The sequence below is a fragment of the Wolffia australiana genome, chromosome 11 (assembly GCF_029677425.1).
Source record: "Wolffia australiana isolate 7733 chromosome 11, ASM2967742v1".
Lineage (NCBI taxonomy): Eukaryota > Viridiplantae > Streptophyta > Magnoliopsida > Alismatales > Araceae > Wolffia > Wolffia australiana.
This window is the reverse complement of record NC_135845.1, coordinates 12,400,970-12,419,668: the sequence shown is the minus strand read 5'-3', so window position 1 is coordinate 12,419,668 and position 18,699 is coordinate 12,400,970. Positions and strand designations below refer to the sequence as shown.

Sequence of the window (18,699 nt, the reverse complement as noted above, 5' to 3'; positions counted from 1 at the left end):
ACTGATTCCCGACTATAGTTCCGAATCGTCCCGGACGTGGAAGATGGACGGGACGGGACAAATTTTGTCCCGTTCGACGTCCGGATTCAGTACAGGGACGAAGGACGGAACGAACTTTTCGTCCGACGGTACGAAAACCGCCCCGTCCAGTCCTCCCGAGATGAATTTTCATCATCTGGGAAAAAACCATCCGGTCCCTTGTCCCGGATGGAAAAAAAACCCGTTTTATATTTTTAATATATTGATATAGATTTTTCTAAGTTTTTTAGGGAAATACAGATGAGATGGAATGCAAAGGGACATATGTACAATTATTTCTGAGCGGCTTCAGTTTGCACGCGCGTAAAAATACAGGGACTTTGATGCAAACTTTCATAGCGAGGCCACGTGGCTACATCTCAACCGTCAGATGTGAATTCGGCGGTTTGTCATCCAGATTCGTCCGTCCATCATCCGAGACCTCCGGGACGGACGGTTTTTTCGTCCCACGGGACGAAAACCGTCCTGTCCGGTGGTCCGCGGGACGAACTTTTGTCCCAAATCTGGTTCAAACCCTTGGATGGGCCGATTTTGTCATCCTGGGACGAAAAAGCCCGTCCCATCCGCGTCCCTGCACTGATTCCGGACGTCAGATTGGGCGATCTTCGTCCCGTCCCGTCCATCGTCCACGTCCGGGACGATCCGTAACTATTAACTCACTGTAAACCTGATACTGGGCCAGGGAAGGGAAGGCCCATTAAGGACGGCCCATTAAGAGCGGTCCAAAGCGCAACCCCCCCTTATCCATACGCGCCTTCTTCTTCTTCCACCACCGTCGTGGCGAGGCAATCGTCTTCTCGCAGAGCAGAGCTGAGCAGAGCAGCGATGGCGTCGATCCCATCTTCTCTCTTCGTCTCCTCGTCCTCTTCCTTGACCCACCATCGCCCCTTGCCCAATGCAGCGTCGAGGCAGCTGAAATGCGGGTTCTTTCGCCTCGGCGCGAAGACCTCGGCCTTGCGCGCCATGGCTTTGGACTTCTCCGGGTCCTTCTTCGAGGGAGGAAGGGACGGGGAGAGCGATGCCGGCTCCGCCCAGAGCGGATCTGCCGCGGCCGGGGTTTTGGAGGAGAAGGAGGAGCCGCAGTGCCCTCCTGGGCTTCGCCAGTATGAGACCATGGCGGTGCTCAGGCCCGACATGACGGAGGACGAACGCCTGGCTTTCACCCAGAGGTACGAGGAGGTAAGCCAGCCCTTCTTCTCCGCTCAATTCTGCGTTTTTCAGTAATTTTCTGGCCGTTTTGCTCGCCAATTTTTCTCAATTCGGAGTAATTTTGGGGATCATGTTGTAGCCAGAAATTGGGGATTTGGTCGCAGTTATGAAGGAGGACGTAATTTCTTCTGCTTGCGTCTAAGATGCGCTTCGTTTCGGAACTTGTTGTGTTTCTTCTACTCGATTTGGTGTTCCGAGTAATTTTCTGGGCATTTTTTTTTGGTGATATTTTTCGGAGAATAATTTCGGCAATAGTTTTGGTTGATTGTTGTAAAAAATTAGGAGTATGGTCACAATTATGAACGATCATGAAGTTTACATGAGATGCGCTCCATTTAAAAATGCTTTGAGCTTTCCCATCAGGCAACTAGTTTTAGTTTCATTTAGTTCTGGCATTCTTTATCATCAAAGAGCAAGCAGGACATCTTTCATGGTTAAAAGATTTGTGTTCGCCTATTTGCTTTTCCACCATGATAATTTGGGGTTTGGAGCAGAATTTATAGTTTTCAATTTCATCTCATTAAGATCACTTTGCCTTCGATCAAAGTAAAATATTGCTAGTAGGAACGGAATCCATCCATCAAAAACTAGGGTTTGGCATAGATGAGGATGATTATCAGAAGTCATCGTCATGCTCATTAGTCCAAGCCCAAATATGCATGACGATGATGCGTTTTGGGGATAAAGAAGAAAATGATGATTATATCATCGTCTAAAAATCATTGTTAAAAAAAATCATCGTCTACAAATCATAGTTTGGCGTCAACTATGAAGATAACGACTGGGCAATGACAATTTGTCATCGTTATTGTCATCTGATTTTCAAAAACTGCCATCATCAGCCACATTGTCATTCATTATTTGATGACAAGTCGTTATCCTCATCGTCATTCGCTCAAGTCCAAACCTGGATGTTGGTGACACAGACGAGATTGGGATGAGGATGAAGATTTCTTGATCGACACACAAGATAATTGCTTGCAATATTTCATGTCTTTCTTCCGGAAAAAAATTTAGGTATTTCACCATAATGAAAAGCGAGAAGAAAGCTAGCTAGTTTAGAAACAATGTGAACTTTGAAATAACTCACTTTCCTTTGAGATATACATAAAATGCGGTGCCCTTTCCATGGATATGTTTTATGTTTCCAATTCTTCAACATCAATCGTCTCAGAGCAGAGTTGGCCGCATAGTCTCTCTCTCCCTCTCGCTCCTTTCTCTGTCTCTTTCTCTCTCTTTTATTTCCCTCTTGCTCTCTCTGTTTTTCTCTCTCTTTTCTGTCTGTCTGTCTGTCTATCTCTCTCTCTTTTTTATTTCCCTCTTGCTCTCTCTGTTTCTCTCTCTCTTTTCTGTCTGTCTGTCTGTCTATCTCTCTCTCTTTTTTATTTCCCTCTTGCTCTCTCTGTTTCTCTCTCTCTTTTCTGTCTGTCTGTCTTTCTCTCTTTCTCTCTCTCTCTCTCTCTCTCTCTCTCTCTCTCTCTCTCTCTCTCTCTCTTCTTCACTCTTTCTCTCTATTCTGTTCTCTCTCTCTCCCCCTATATATATGTGTATGCCTAGGTGATGGTTTGACCCTGAGCATGTTATGTGGTGCAGCTTCTGGTAGCTGGTGGAGGGATGTACGTGGAGGTGTTCAACCGTGGGGTCATCCCCCTGGCCTACAGCATAAGGAAGAAGAACAAGGCTGGAGAGACGAACACCTACTTTGATGGCATCTACCTCCTCTTCACCTACTTCACCAAGCCGGAGTCGATGACGGCCCTCGAGTCCAGGCTGCTGGCCGATGACGACGTCATCAGATCATCCAGCTTCAAGGTCAGGAAGAGGAAGTACTAGAAATATTCCACCATCTGCTTCATGGGCCCACTCCTTGAGCATAGCAAAGTTAGGGGCCCAAGCCAGAGTCAGGTCAGCCTTTATTTTCAAGTTTTTGCTGTTCTCTCTCTATATTTTTCCATCCATCCATCTATCTATCCATCTATCTATCTATCTACGTCCGTCACTCACACCCTTTTTTGGGAAATTCACTTTGAAATTGTCTGTGGATCTTCTGAAAGCTCCTTGTTGATTTGCACACAACTGGTTTTCCTCAGGGTTACAATAGTATATGCTTTTTGGATATAATCAAATGGTCCACTGCAAAATCTTGAGTTTCCTGCTATCAGAAAACATATTTTTTTCAAATGCCAACAGTCTGTGTGCTTTCCTCTCTAGAATTCCAACCCCTTGCTGTGGTCTCTCATCACTCGTAAATGTAGAAATGGAAAATGAAGTTATCCATTAAAGATATTGGATTAAGTCTTTGATGGATGTGTGTGTGGAATGTTTGTGGAAAATGAGGCGAAGGACATCAACTTTAATTCCTTAATCATTCGTATCATAAGTACTATAGTTAGGTTATGTGTGAACAACTACTTTCATATCCTGTCTTATTTTCAAATATTAATCTTGTAATAATTAGTATATACGAGGCAAAGCTGTCTAACTGATTTAATATTTAATGATTTTTTACTCTCTATGTATCTACCGTATCCTAACAAAAAAATTGCAAAATGATAAACTATATTACTAACTTTATCAACAAGTATAGAGGTCCAGTCACACCTTCTAGTTACCACAAACTATGTAAGGGGAATATTTCAAGGAAATGAGTATAGAAATAAATTTGACATCATTTTAAGTTAGCCATTGCAGAAAGCTATGTATCTTCAATGTAACAAACTGATTTGGCAAAATATTTCATTATACCATATTATTATAACAAGGTGGTTGAATAATAAAAAGAATATTGTCCAAATACAAATTTGTAAAATAGGTTCTGATAAAGTCTACATGGTAAATTCCTTACTAATTTTGAGATGAGTTTAAAATGAATATGCCTTGATGCAAAATGCTCTAGAAAAAAAATATTTTTATCAATATAATATATACAAAATATATATTTTTCTATTTAAGTGCATCTACAATGTCACCTGGATGTAAAGTTGGCAAATATGACCCATTTCTTATGGCTTTTCATATGATAATGGGAAAAAAATAATATTTTGACAAAAATAGACGTAGTAACTATAGGGCTTAAAAATGTGAATCTTTATCTAGATGATGTAGGAGATGGGGATATGACACTATTTACTTTTAATAAAGGTTTGAGATGCTGATTCATTTCATGGGAACTCTCCTTACCTAAAGCCTCCCTTATAATGATATTTTGCAATAGTGTTAGCCACCAAGGCCACAACACTGTCATTCTGAGCTTTACACACGCATGGTTACCTACCAAGGCCCAATTATTCAACCTCCATTTAACCTCTTACACTTAGGCTTCCATGGACATCGTGATATTTATATATTACGAAAACAACAGCTTATGAATATGTTACATGATAGAATACCATTGTCTAAAGAGGATATTTGGATAGAATAACACTGTCTAATCTCACTCATAAGATGAGTATGGCCAATCCATAGCCATTAGTGTAGAGACACGTCAGACAGATGGTGCTGCTCTTTGGAAAAATAATTCACTCAATTGAACTGTATGAATCCCCAAGTGGTATTATACCTAGCGTCACTCGAGATGATTCATGCATAGTTGTGTAAGTGGTCCTTACATTTGAGACACCAAATAAACCTTGTGTATGGAAGATTATGTTTTGACTATGATCTACAAGTATCTATCCATGAGATTCCAAACTGTCTAGCATAAATGCACCAACAAGTCTAAGAAGCTGATTTTGTGGTCATGGTAGAGGAGATGAAGAAGATGTAATAAAATCCCTGGCCAAGGTAGTAAAAATACTTGAAAAAGTGTTCTAAAAATACTTATTAGAAAGCCAAATTAGGGTTTGACAGTTAACCACACCCTAAGTCTTTCAAGAGTGTCATGCGGATGAGAACCAATGATACAAACGTTTTATGAGAGAGTTGATATAATCCTTTGTATCTTCTAGAGAAAGTGTAGCTCGGCTCCTCTCGATTGGGGGGGGGGGGATGGGAACTCTAACAATCTATTTGGTCAAATAAATTTAAGGCCATACTATAAAGGCTATTGGGCCATTGACATCATTACCTAGGAACATCATTACCCTGAAATTAGAGTATATACATCAATGTGCAAAAATTTTCACTTTTACCGAAAATTTTACAGAGAGTATAAATAGAGGGGGGCACACTCGTTTGATACTCACACAAGCCATTTATGTGCCCCCTTCTTCTCTTCCTCTTCCCAAGTATTGATTCCAACGAGACTGAACGGAGAAGAAATAAGATTTCTAGTATCAGATTTTGTGGGAAATAAGATGATATCCAGAGCTTTAAATATCGTGTGGTTACATCTAGAGTCCAGAAATCTGAATGCCTTGAAGATACTAACTCAAGAAACCCAGAAATCACGGATTCAATACATGCAAAGGTGACAGTTTTTGCTTTTAGTATTTAGATTTGTCTTTAATTTGATATTTCAATATGAAATTGGGCTCAGATCATGTCAATCAAGGCCACAATTCCTAGAAACTTTTTTTTGCAGTAAGTCACTTGTTTTGGGTTAAATCTATCTTAAGGAATTTTATATTATTTCACCATTTTCCATATTATTTTATGAAGCTCCAGGGGTAATTTCATGGCAAGGAAAAAAATATGGAGAGATCAATGTTCGAGATAAAGTCAGATTTCATGAATCGGCGCCCAAAGGGAACACACAGATGATGGGTGATAAAATGTGATCCGTCATTATATAAGTGAAAAATATCATTGACGAAAAAAAAGCTGTGAAGGTTAGATGGGTAAGACATTATGAATTCATTGGTACAGTTTGAACGAGATCATAAGTGCAGGATGGGCTCATAATGAAAACCCAAGAAAATCCATTTTCATGGATGGTACATGCTAATCCATAGATACATAAATATTAAGTGGCGTGTGACTTTTACATCAAATTATTGTGACATATAAAATCCATTGGGTCTCTATCTTCTGTCAAAAAATCAGGTCACCCATGACACTTTGAGGGTAAGGAATACAATACCTATCTATCACAATTTTACATACTATGATTACTCTAGTCGATATTTTCTGATTCCATTGTACCTGGGAAATCATATGCTTAATACTTCCTATCTATACATTGACTCTTTCCTATGTATATTAATCTTGCTTATTTAGATTTTGGTCCCATAATCAAATAAAAGGTCTAGTTTTATACCTAAATCAATGATCTTTAAATAATATTGAGATGCAATTCTACTTTACCAGAGTTTTATTCAGTCCATGCAAACCTTACTTTACTCCATCTGATAAAATATTTTGTCAATGATTTATTACAGTAATAGTTTCATTTCCAAAAAAATTCTGTCCGAATTTTCAGGTTTGACCCATTCACCATACCGTGAGAAGTCAAATATTTTTCTAACCAAAAGGTACGATGCATTAACCTGTTCCACGTAATCATAAAACGATTTATTTATTCCATATGAAATTTTATGCACTCGTTACTATCATTGAAATTGAGTTTAGAAACAGAATGATGTTTTAACCTTTCCAGTCAGGATATAATGCATTAAAGCCTACTTCAATGCTTTGACCCTAATTGCTTATTAATTGAGGAACATATGGCGACAAATATTCATATCATACTTCTAAGATTTATTCCTATAATTTATAGTACCCCCTTATTCATGGAGTAGAACATGATATACGAGGTCTAAGGTTTCCCTTTTTCAAAATGGGGCCATATTTTGTAGGTGAATTTTAATACTTGGTCCGTTAAGAAATAAAAAATACGAGCGCGTTTCTATTAAGGCAATCGGAATTGATACTGAACGTCCATCAGATGGTCAAGGGCCATTAAACAAGATCACATTAACCAAGGATCAGGAGCTTCAAGAGAGATTAGAAAAAGAACGTGAAGTGAATTTGGGCAAAAAATCGCATAACGGTCATTTACGATTTCTGATAAATTGATATTTTTTTTGTATTTTATCTCAAGATAAGCTACCTAAACCTGAAAGTTTCAAAGCATTGGATGAGAAATAGCAGAAATAAAAAAGTAGAATAATAGGCAAAATGGACGTATAATGTCGGATAATTGTTGGGGAAAAGCATTCCCTTTAGACTGAATTCAGACACTTGAATGATGTATAATTTGAAGAGGTGTTGAAAAAAATGTAATATTCCTGCATAGACACAAGTTTTACACTGCAGTTGGACTCATTAGATTGTGTATTGGTCTAAAGGAATTAACAGAAGATTTGAGCTACTGAATCAAATTTTATTGGGTAATTTTAATAAATCTTGGGAAATAAATAAAGACGGATAGACTGAATAAAGGAAGAAAGAAAACCAAAGGTGCATAAAATTAATTTATAGACGAAGAGTGACTTATACTGCAATTGGAGGATTGATGTTTATCAAGTAGGTAGCAGACAAGATGAATTGATATGATAAAGTGAGATTAATTAAGAGGAGAGAATTCGATTGAGGTTTTGGAAGATAAAGAGAGATAATAATCAATCGGCTTAAAAAAGAGACGGGTGGAGAGTGACCCAGATTAAAATAAATTGAGAGACAGTACCGTTTGAATTGAAACGCAAATTGCGAATAAGTTCATCATTGGATATTTTCTAGAGTTAAAGGAGATTCTGAAGTTCACAATTTCAAGTATCAATGGAAATAAACAAATTAGAAATTAAAACTTGTACTTTGTGTTTTTCGTTCAGAATTTTCAGCAGCGGTTAGAATTGAAGAAGATACTTAAAGATGGGCTGGAATCAAAGAAGGGTGATAAGAACCTAGTCGGTTCATATCATACGATGGAGATAAGGCGAGAAAAGTAGGTGGGTGGATATCGGGGAGAGAAAGACGAGAGGCAGGCGGAATTGATGTTGCCAAGAGAGAGGTCCGACGGGGTGAACGTCACCGGAAAGGTTACGACCAAGTGGACATCGTCGAGCAAGGCTCCCAACGAGCTGTGCTACATTATTTAGAGGACATATGAAAAAGAAATGACAAAAATACCCAAATGGATTTTTGGGTTTGTATCAGAGGGCTGAGAAGAGAAAAACTTAGATGGTTGAAAAGAAGGTTGGGCCCCAAGAAGACTAAGTGACAAGACGCAAAGTACCAGTACTCACAATATCAAAAGGCATGATTGTTCTCATTATGGTGTAATTTCTTATCATCTCATCCAACTCTTCAGAGAGAGGCAAATGCACCCTGAAGATAGTTACTTGGTGCATCTGATTTTTTTAAAAAATACCTAATTTAACAACTTCCTCCACAGTTTCCCTTCACAACTTCTCGATCTTATCATCTTATGAAACTTCTCTTTCCGAATCTCTGTAGATCAACCTGAATCAGAACCATTTTTTTACCCTAATAATCAGGAAACTTTTTTACAAAATCAGAGATGTTTGGAATGACCATTCAAGAGAGATCAATATGCATAATAATTCACCAAACTTGGAACCAAAAAATGTGGTGTTTTTTTCATACCATGGAAGGAGCCGGTCTGCACAATATCTCACCAAGGTAGATAGATTTATGGATGTTTGTAGATTAAAGTGTACTTATTTGAGAGAAACTGGAAGTCCACAAGGCCTAGAGCTCCAGATTTGCAGTCAATGGCTCTCCGGACTGCCTCAAAGATGTGGAGAGGTTGGAAAAAAAGACAATTTGGTCAACAGACTTGACTTGTTATTGGCCATTGACAGCCCCAAGGAGACTCTGCAAATTCAAATTTAACAATTGTTAAGTTAACTTCCAAGAAAATCTCCCACAGCTCGTGCACTAGAGAAAAATGAAACACGTTAACTGAATAAAGTGAAAAAAAATCTGGAAAAGCATATATAAATATTAGAATAGAAAATTAAAACTAGGAAATTTATATTCGTTCAAGTACTAATAATTAGTGCTACTTAATCATGATACGAACCTCCTCAAGAAATATCTGATGAAGACCTCTGCTTGGAGGGAGACATGTGTGAACCCCCATTGAAATTATGCTGGAGACCATGACCCTATAAATAAGACGGATCTATCCTCAAGAAAGCATCCTGAGATTCTTAGCAGAATTGGCGGAGGCAGGGCTGGATTTTGGAGATACTATGATCCTGCAAGGATGACCCCTGTCTGACGGAATCGTTGGAAGGACAACACCGATCCGGCAGTATCTAAATTACCTCATCTCTACTTCATCCGACCTTCAAGTTTGTAGAATTGCTGTCTCCCTATTTCATAATATCCAAACTGGTGGAAACTATAGAGAACGACGGTTCTTTTGGAAGTTCTCATTCACATGATTTCTTGATTTGGTTGGGTCTTGTGGAGATACGTATCAAATGTCTATTCCATAAATAATGTTGGAAATAAAACACGCGAATCTCCAAGTCCATAACAACTTCCCTTTTGAGGGAGTAAACTAATACAAGAAGCTTTTTGATTTTTTTATTCTCCATATTCCCACATCTCACACCAGCTATATGAAAGAATCAATGCTTGTATGCAAGTTTAGATGGGTGTTTCTATACTCCTGGGAGAAGAACAATCAATAAGTTATTAATTGCATTTCCCTAATATGATGGCCTATTTGCATCTTGTCCTCATTATCCCTTCCTCTCTCTCTCTCTCTCTCTCTCTCTCTCTCTCTCTCTCTCTCTCTCTCTCTCTCTCTCTCTCTCTCTCTCTCTCTCTCTCTCTCTCTCTCTCTCTCTCTCTCTCTCTCGCGCTTCAACCTCTCGAGCTTCATACTCAAATATATGTGTGTGTGTGTGTGTATTAATATCCTCCCTATTTATTCAAGGATGATGAACTGCACATAAGGAACAGTTCTGAAAGAAACTAGCTAAAATGATTCAGAAGACATGGATATAATTATCTGCAATTAAAAGTCTGCATAAAAGTAATCTTGACAACACGTCTGAAATCAAGATAATTTTCCAAGTGATGTTGAAATTTTCTGCGATACATGATTATTCATTCGACAATTTATTATTAATTGGGATAATATATCTTCCTCAGCATTCAGGATGGGCAACATTTAAGTGGAATAGTATTTAGCTTCAGACTAAACGCTTATCATCAAATTTTATACGCTTTATCTACCTATGAGATGCACCAATTTAAATTCAGGAATATTTACTGAATGCAAAAAACTAACAAAAATCTAGATCAGCCGCACATTATGAGAAATTGGTATATTTGATCTGATTACGGTAAAAGAACATCACAAAGGCCTTTATTCACCAAGATAAGATCTGAAATGCATGTACACGTACAGCAGTCGGAGGAACTTGTTTTCCTGCTTCGAGTTTGTCCAAGATCGGTCTCACAACAGCTGGAAGGAAAAGCCCTGAAATTCTCCAACGTATAAATATCAGCTCGGGTCTCACATCATCTCTATGTCCCAGATCAACAAAAAAATTGATTCCGTCAAGAAATGGCCCCAAAATTTTAGGTACATTGAAATAATACTTGAACTAGGAGTCTCAAACGAAATAGGAAAGAAAACAAGACGACAATGATCAACAACAAAACGTAGTGGCTTAATCCGCAGTTTGCCAGTACACCAGAAAAGAATTGGTCCCATAAACCAAGTTCCCGTGTATTGATAGAAAACATGAATCAAACAAATACAGGAAATCAAATAACACAAGCCAATAGTTTAAAGTGCGGAAAAAACTACATTCACTGGCATCGAAAGCGAGATCATTCCACGCAATTCTGCAAATAGAAAGACGGCCGAGGGTAGATCCGAGATGCCTAACCGAATCCGGCGATCAAACAAGAAGCCGCAACGACGGGTTCCTGGGCAACGAACATCCGCAATCTTCCCATCGTTGCCATTCCTGATGCAGCTCCTCCAACGATTCTGAACCTTGCTACCCCTCGAACGGAGAGAAGCAGTGAAAGATTGAGGGCGAAAGAAAATGAAAAGGAACTTCGATTATAAGTTCGGGATCTTGACTTGTTATGTACTAATCGGACATACTTGTAAAAATTGTCTGTGGGCTTGGCTTCTTATGATGGCAGGCCCGTATTAATATTGGGCTCAAAGAAAACCCTCTCTCTCTCTCACTCTCCTTCTCTCCCTTTCTCTCTATCTCTCTCTCTCTCCTTCTCTCTCTCTCTCTCTCTCTCTCTCTCTCTCTCTCTCTCTCTCTCTCTCTCTCTCTCTCTCTCTCTCTCTCTCTCTCTCTCTCTCTCTCTCTCCCTCTCTCTCTGTCTCTCTCTCCTCCCTCCCTCTCTCTGCCTTTGTCTGTTTGCCTGTCTTTCTCTCTGTATATGTCGATGTCTCTCTCTCTCTCTTCACTCTCTCTCTGCCTATGTCTGTCTGTCTGTCTCTCTCTATCTCTGTCTGTCTATGTATGTCTGTCTCTCTTCCTGTCTATGTCTGTCTCTCTCTCTCTCTCTCTTTATGTCTGTCCTCTCTCTCTCTGTTTGTCTATGTCTGTCTGTCTCTCTTTCTATGGCCGTCTATATCTCTCTCTATGTCAGTCCTCTCTCTTTATGTCTGCCTTTCTTTCTATGTCTGTCTATCTCTCTCTCTATGTCAGTCCTCTCTCTCTCTGTCTGTCTATGTCTGTCTGTCTCCCTTTCTATCTGTCTATCTCTCTCTTTATGTCAGTCCTCTCTCTCTCTGTCTATGTCTGTCTGTCTCTCTTTCTATGTCTGTCTATCTCTCTCTCTATGTCAGTTCTCTCTCTCTCTCTGTCTATGTCTGTCCATCTCTCTCTCTGTGTCCATGCCTGTCTATATCTCTCCATGTCAATCCATCCCTCTCTCTCTCTCTGTCCATGTCTGTCTATCTCTCTCCATGTCAATCCGTGTCTTCTCTCTCTCTCTGTCCATGTCTGTCTATCTCTCTCCATGTCAGTCCGTCTCCCTCTCTGTCTATGTCCTTCTATCTCTCTCTCTCTCTCGCTCTGTCTGTTCTCTCTCTCTCCCCCTCTCTCTCTCTGTCTGTCTCTGTCTGTCTGTCTCTCTTTCTCTGTGTCTATGTCTCTCTCTCTATCTGTGGTTGTGTCTGCCTCTCTGTCGCTTTCTCTCTCTGTCTATGTCTGTCTGTCTCTCTCTCCCTCCCTGCCTCCTTTCCTCTCTCTCCCTGCATAAATCTGTCTGTCTCTCTCTCTCTGTGTCTATGTCTGTCAGTCAGTCTCTCTCTCCCCCCCTTCTCTCTCTCCCTCTCACTCCCTCCCTCTCTCTCCACTTTCCTTCAGAGTTTCTCATATGCCCCACATTCTCTCATTTTTTTTCATGTTTGAATTGTTAACATCTCTCCATCATTTATGCTTTCCTTTGCATGTTCCAGTGAGGCTTGTGGATGGACAGCCAAAGACATTGCAAGACTGATGGAACATCCCGGGATGGCATTTTGGTCAGTCATCTGTCACAGAGTCTGCAGTTTCATCCCGTCTCCATCCGACGATGATGGAACAGTCAGAACTATAGATCCGGATCATCCTGGACATGGACGAAGGAGGGGACGGGACGAAATTCGTTCCGTCCTACGTCCGACATAAGCTCAGGGACGAAGGACGGGACGGTTTTTCGTCTACCGACAAAAAATCCGTCCCGTCCAATAATATCGGGACAATTTTTCGTCCCATCCAGTCTTCCTCGGACTAATTTTCGTCCCAAAATTCGTCCAGGGACGAAAAAACACATTTTATATTTTTAATATATTATAATCGGTTATAATATATTATAAATTGTACTAGCAAGGCCACATGGCAACATCTCAACCGTCGGATGTGAATTCGGCTGTTTTCCGTTCAGATTCACCCGTCCATCGTCTGGAGACTTCCGGACGGACGATTTTTTCGTCCCACGGGACGAAAACCGTCCCGTTCGGTGGTCCCCGGACGAATTTTCGTCCCATAATTCGTCCTTATCCTCAGACAGGACGATTTTTTCGTCCCGGGACGAAAAAATTGTACCGTCCGTGTCCCTGATCTATAGTCAGGACATGCTGACGAGACGGAACGGATGACAAGCCTTATGTTATAATTCCTCCCTGTCTCTCTCTATCTCCAACTCTAGCCCATGATCTAAGCCATGGACTCCAAGAAAACAGAATTCCCATTTCCCCTTCCCCAGTATAGATAAAAAATAAAGATTAAAATAATGTCAAATCAACCCAAAGAGTGAATAAAAGAAAAAACTATCCCATACCCCAATCATCATGATACACAAAAATAAATACAAGCCGTCCGATCCATCAGGAATATACACACAATTCACAAACAGCAGGCCGTTGACTTTACCTAGAAGACGGGCAGCAACCAGCCGAGGGTCCACCCAAAGAGCACCCCTGCAGCCGCCAGGCCAACGCTGACCGCCACCGCCACGGCATACTCGCATAGACCGCAGGTCAACTGTCCCAGACTCCTCTTCTTTGGCCCGGGCGTTGACTTTGACCGTGGGGCCCGCATCTTTGCCCGGAGGAAGAAGTTCTCCAGCTGAAGCATCTGGACCCACTGCCGGTACGCGAAGAGCGAAGACGCCTGCTTGAAGAAGAGATCAACAATCTTCTCCTTCTCAATGTGGGCCTGCTGTGCTGCCATCTCGGCCTCCCGGGCCCGAGTCTGCGACCGGCGGAGCGCCTCCAGCAAGTCAACTCTGACTGGATCGGTCTCCGGCTGGGTCAAACCCTTCTCCAAAGGGGAATCCGATCTGACGGTCAGATGAGCAGGGCAGTTGCTCCAACGGTACGATGGAGAGTAGGTTGCGCCAGCACAGAAATGGACCCTCTGAGGCCGGGGAAGATCGCAGTTCTCGATGCACTCCAAAGACCTCTGGGCGACCAACGAGGCCAACTCGTCCACGTCAGATATCCTCCACCATGGTTCCAAGGGAGTCAACAGGTCAACGCCCTTGCAGGATACCAAAAAGCCCGTCTCAATTCCAGGCTTGGCCTTCAGATCATCATCCAATATCAGACCAGTTGGGTCAACGGTCAACGGGTCAACATCTTTGGGATCTTCGAGGTGTTCGCGCGTGGCGCCGAGGTTGGGCTGGACGTGGAGCCACCATTTAGCATCGGGCGGGAGTGGGCCCACGTCTGAGGGGTTCCAGCACGGGGGGATGAAAGTTGAAGACGGTTGATCCGCCTTGTTGGCCGTGGCGCCAGCTGTTGGATCTTGATGAAATAGTGATGCCGATGTCGGGCAGCAGGCGAGTTTTGGGGCCCTCTTGGCATCTTCTTGAACTATGCAACGGTTGGCCATGCGCTGCCAGGCAGCCCGCGCTTCGGCAGCTGCCATCTATCACTCAGCTTAAGCAATCTGCACATCCATCAACAAAACATAAATCAATGTTATTTATATCTTAATTTTCTGAAGAGAATCTACACAGACTAAATGTGGCATATAATAAAATGATTATTTATGATTAAATAAATCAAGTTCGAACTATCAATGAGTAGAAATCCTGCACTACAAAAAGTCGGCACAGAATGCATAAAATACGAGTATTTAGTGATGGAAGGACAAGAAATCAAACGGATCCAAAATTAAAGATGAACTCGAGATTTGTGATCAACATCGTACAAAAGATCACTTCATCTCTCAGTTTTGCAATAAATTCTTTAGCAACGTTTCCGAAGTTCAAACATTTTTGCCCATGAAACATCTAATCTAATCTTCACCGGATTCAAATGGATGAGGCACATTTCCAGGATCTGTCTACTCAGGTATGATCGGTGGAAAGATAATAAACTAAGTATAAGCTCACTCGATATGACCATTTTAAAGAATCGTTCTCCTTATATGCGGCATCATTATAAAAACAAAAAAAGAAGAACAAAATAAACAAAATTTGGAGCTATCATACGCCAACGCTTCTTTTCAATCTCGAGAACGTGGAAAACTAAAAATCCGCACAAAAAGATGGGTGAAGCAACTCTTTCAGTAGTCAGCACTATGGTTCTAACTGAAAAAATAGGAAATTAAAAATTAAGAGCAAAAAATTGGCAGCAGAGATTTCTTATCACGTCTCCAAAAACTATCTGACTGAGACAAGGTAACTCTCGAATCACATCTACCCAACACCTTCTGCACCAAAATATCTAACATTTCCGAATATTTTCATTCGATCTGAGAGAGCTTGAAGCCGGTGAATAACTGATTTCGAGCCGAATAATCCCGTTCACGAATCCTCAAAACAATCAAAAGACCCAAAATTGCACGGTCTTAAACCAGCAACCACCGGTTTGAAAAATCTCCAAACTACGCATTTCGCATCCGCCTCACCGAAAATTTAGAAACAGCATGCGAACACGAAAAATTCCGCTTCTACACAGGGTACGAAACCCCAAAAAGAACACAAACCACGAGCGAGCCAAAGTCCTCCCGCAGATTCAAAGGAACCAAACAACCGCAAAAACCATCCCTGCAATCTTCAGCGACTCTGGCAAAAAACCACAACAAAAACATGACAAAATGTAGAAAAAAAAAGCTGCAAGGAGCCTACAAACAACCTCCACAGCGAGATCTGTGCAAGAGACATGCATCAATCCTTGAGATCAAACTAGAACAGAAGCCATCAAACCAAAAAACAACAGTCGAAGAGTACCACGCCGCCGCGCACGACGCCTGCCGCAGATCTGATCTGATCGGCGGAGAAGAGATTCAATTCAGACGAGAAGAGGAAGAAGATATACTTCAAACCCCTTACAAATCGTTCCAACTTGTACGCAGATTTTCTCCATTTCTTCTGCTTTTTTCCATGACCGCCACTGCCGGAACAATGGGGGCATAACCGTAATTGCAGCGACGATGCGTGCCCTTCCTTTCTCGGTAAAAAACCGTCGCTCGGAACCGTATCCCCTGGCGTCGACACGTGTCTGCCACGTCAGATCCCGACCTGCCCCTGGATGACAACGGGAAGGGACGGAATCTAATTCGTCGTCCGTTATCCTTGAGCCTTACTTTTTACGGATGACGAAACAAAGGGCACGTTCAGCGATGACGGTTTAGCGCAGGGGCGCCGAAGGGACGATTTTCTCGTCCCAAGACGAAAAAACCGTCCCGTCCACATCCCTACACTGATTCCGGACGATCTTTGTCCCGTCCACGTCCCAGAGGATCCGGAGCTATACTAGTGCAGGGGCTCAGACGGGACGGTTTATTCATTCCAGGACGAATACTGGGATGCAAATTCGCCCCAAGATGAATGGACGGGACAAAAAAACCGTCCCGTCCGGAGGTCTCGGACGAAAAAACCATCCCGTCCGCGTCCCTGCATTGATTTTGGACGTCAGACAGGACGATCTTCGTCCTGTCCCATCCTGCTCGTCCGAAACCATCATCTGTCACCAAAATGTGACTGATAGTTAAAGCTCTGGAACGGGTAACAGTATTTTGGTCAGTCATCCGTCACAGAGTCTGAACTGATGGATAAATCCGAGTCCAGCAACGGTGCCGAAAGAAAGGAAGGCTTTCTTAGTTCAGAGATCAGGTGACTGATGATAGTAAGGAACGGAACGGAAGACAGAGAACTGTGATTACCTCTCGCCAGACATCGACGCGTCGAGAAGACGATGACGCGTGACCACGGCTCCAACATAGAGAGACAGGACGAAAAAATCACCATGATCACGACATCATCAGTATGTATAATTAAAACCTGTCGTCCTGGGGAACGTCAGTTTACCATTCCCAATCCTGCCTGGAGTCCGTCTCCGCCATTCCAGGTCATTCCCAGAGACGATCTTGCTCACACTCGTCATCCTACAACAAGAAAGTCGTCATTGTCATCCTCACCGTCCTCGAGGAATCCATCTACGTCGTCCGTTGGTGCCATAATAAGCAGTTAGGGATTGTCACCGTCCTCGAGGAATCCATCTACATCGTCCACGTCATCGACTTTGGACTAACAGACAGTCTAGGGATCGTCAGTCGTCATCCGTCACGTCACCCGTCACCGTGACGGTCCCGTGACGGTGACGTGACGGTGACGGCGACGGATCTGAGGACTCGTGACGGTGACGGTGACGCGGAGCCGGTGACGGTGACGGGTAGCCCATGACGGTGACGTGACGATTAATCCGTCACGGTGACGTCAGTGACGGATTTTAATAAGTCTCTCTCTCTCTCTTTTGTTCTCTCTCTCTCTCTCGTAGTCTCGTTCTCTCCCTCTCTCGCTCTCTTTCTCTATCGCTCTCTCTCTCTCTCGCGATCTCTCTCTCTCTCTCGCACTCTCTCTCCCGCTCTCTCTCTCTCTCACCCTCTCTCCCGATCTCTCTCTCTCTCACCCTCTCTCTCTCTCTCTCTCTCTCTCACTCGTAGTCTCGTTCTCTCCCTCTCTCGCTCTCTCTCTTTCGTTCTCTCGCTCTCTCTCTCTCGCTCTCTATCTTTCGTTCTCTCAATCGCTCTCTCTCTCTCTCGCGATCTCTCTCTCTCTCTCTCGCACTCTCTCCCGATCTCTCTCTCTCGCACTCTCTCACACCCTCTCTCTCTCCCTCTCTCTCTCCCTCTCTCTCTCTCCCTCTCTCTCTCCCTCTCTCTCTCTCTCTCTCTCTCTCTCCCGCTCTCTCTCTCTCTCTCTCTCTCTCCCGCTCTCTCTCTCTCGCACTCTCTCTCCCGATCTCTCTCTCTCTCGCACTCTCTCCCGATCTCTCTCTCTCGCACTCTCTCTCCCGATCTCTCTCTCTCTCGCACGCTCTCTCCCGATCTCTCTCTCTCTCGCACCCTCTCTCCCGATCTCTCTCTCTCTCGCACCCTCGCTCCCGATCTCTCTCTCTCTCGCACTCTCTCTCCCGATCTCTCTCTCTCTCGCACCCTCTCTCCCGATCTCTCTCTCTCTCTCGCACCCTCGCTCCCGATCTCTCTCTCTCTCTCGCACCCTCTCTCCCGCTCTCTCTCTCTCGCACTCTCTCCCGATCTCTCTCTCTCTCTCGCACTCTCTCTCTCCCGGACGTGCCGTTATGTCACATAACAATAACAATAACCTATAAAAATGAATAAAAATTCCGTCACGGTGACGGTGAGTGACGGTGACGAGGGTCTCCGGACGCGTGACGGTTCGGTGACGGATTTTCTGAAAATCCGTGGACGAGTGACGTGACGGTGACGTGACGACCAGTTCGTCACGTCACCTTCCGTAACGGTTCGTCACCGTCCCGTCACGTCCGGGGCGGCACGTCCTGGACGTGCCGTTCCCTAAAATTAAGCACTGTTAGTCCGAAGTCGATGACGTGGACGGACGACGGATGCCGATAACGGTCACTCGCACGTGGAGATTCGATGTTCGTTGTACTTTCTGACACGCACGGGAAGCGTGCGGGCACACGCCCAGACAAACGTACTCACTGTTATTCTGTTTACGAATGTCAGAGGGGTACCGGATGTTGGCGATATTTACGAGATTACCACGTACGTCACAGTGGACCGTTGGAGCGGTGGGACCCGCCGCCGGGTGACTTGAGATATCGGCAAGTTGATCCAGACAAGTCGCCGCGGC

General features: G+C 43.0%; 3 protein-coding genes across 6 annotated transcripts; 1 reads left to right on the top strand and 2 right to left on the bottom strand.

The window, feature by feature from the left end:
- The first annotated feature begins 792 nt into the window (after window positions 1-792).
- Window positions 793-3,374, top strand: LOC144709339 (Translation elongation factor EF1B/ribosomal protein S6 family protein). The gene is made up of 2 exons (XM_078582871.1): window positions 793-1,218; window positions 2,842-3,374. The coding sequence occupies exons 1-2, from the start codon at window positions 865-867 to the stop codon at window positions 3,079-3,081; spliced, it is 594 nt and encodes a 197-aa protein (XP_078438997.1). The 5' UTR covers window positions 793-864; the 3' UTR covers window positions 3,082-3,374.
- Window positions 3,375-8,680: 5,306 nt separating this feature from the next.
- On the bottom strand, window positions 8,681-11,190 carry LOC144709823 (uncharacterized). 2 transcript variants are annotated; one of them, XM_078583468.1, is made up of 3 exons: window positions 11,004-11,190; window positions 10,483-10,588; window positions 8,681-8,964 (listed from the first exon to the last, which is right to left on the bottom strand). In XM_078583468.1, coding segments are annotated over exons 1-3 (186 nt in total). In that variant the 5' UTR covers window positions 11,083-11,190; the 3' UTR covers window positions 8,681-8,963. The 2 variants fall into 2 exon arrangements, with proteins under 2 accessions (XP_078439594.1, XP_078439595.1); XM_078583469.1 differs by having other exon boundaries at window positions 10,515-10,588; window positions 11,004-11,183.
- Window positions 11,191-13,383: 2,193 nt separating this feature from the next.
- On the bottom strand, window positions 13,384-15,968 carry LOC144709479 (uncharacterized). Of its 3 annotated transcripts, XM_078583049.1 has the most exons (3): window positions 15,716-15,964; window positions 15,567-15,645; window positions 13,384-14,522 (listed from the first exon to the last, which is right to left on the bottom strand). In XM_078583049.1, exon 3 carries the CDS (start codon window positions 14,499-14,501, stop codon window positions 13,503-13,505), a length of 999 nt encoding a protein of 332 aa, XP_078439175.1. In that variant the 5' UTR covers window positions 14,502-14,522; window positions 15,567-15,645; window positions 15,716-15,964; the 3' UTR covers window positions 13,384-13,502. The 3 variants fall into 3 exon arrangements, with proteins under 3 accessions (XP_078439175.1, XP_078439174.1, XP_078439173.1); XM_078583048.1 differs by lacking the exon at window positions 15,567-15,645 and having other exon boundaries at window positions 15,811-15,968; XM_078583047.1 differs by lacking the exon at window positions 15,567-15,645 and having other exon boundaries at window positions 15,716-15,962.
- Window positions 15,969-18,699: the final 2,731 nt, after the last annotated feature.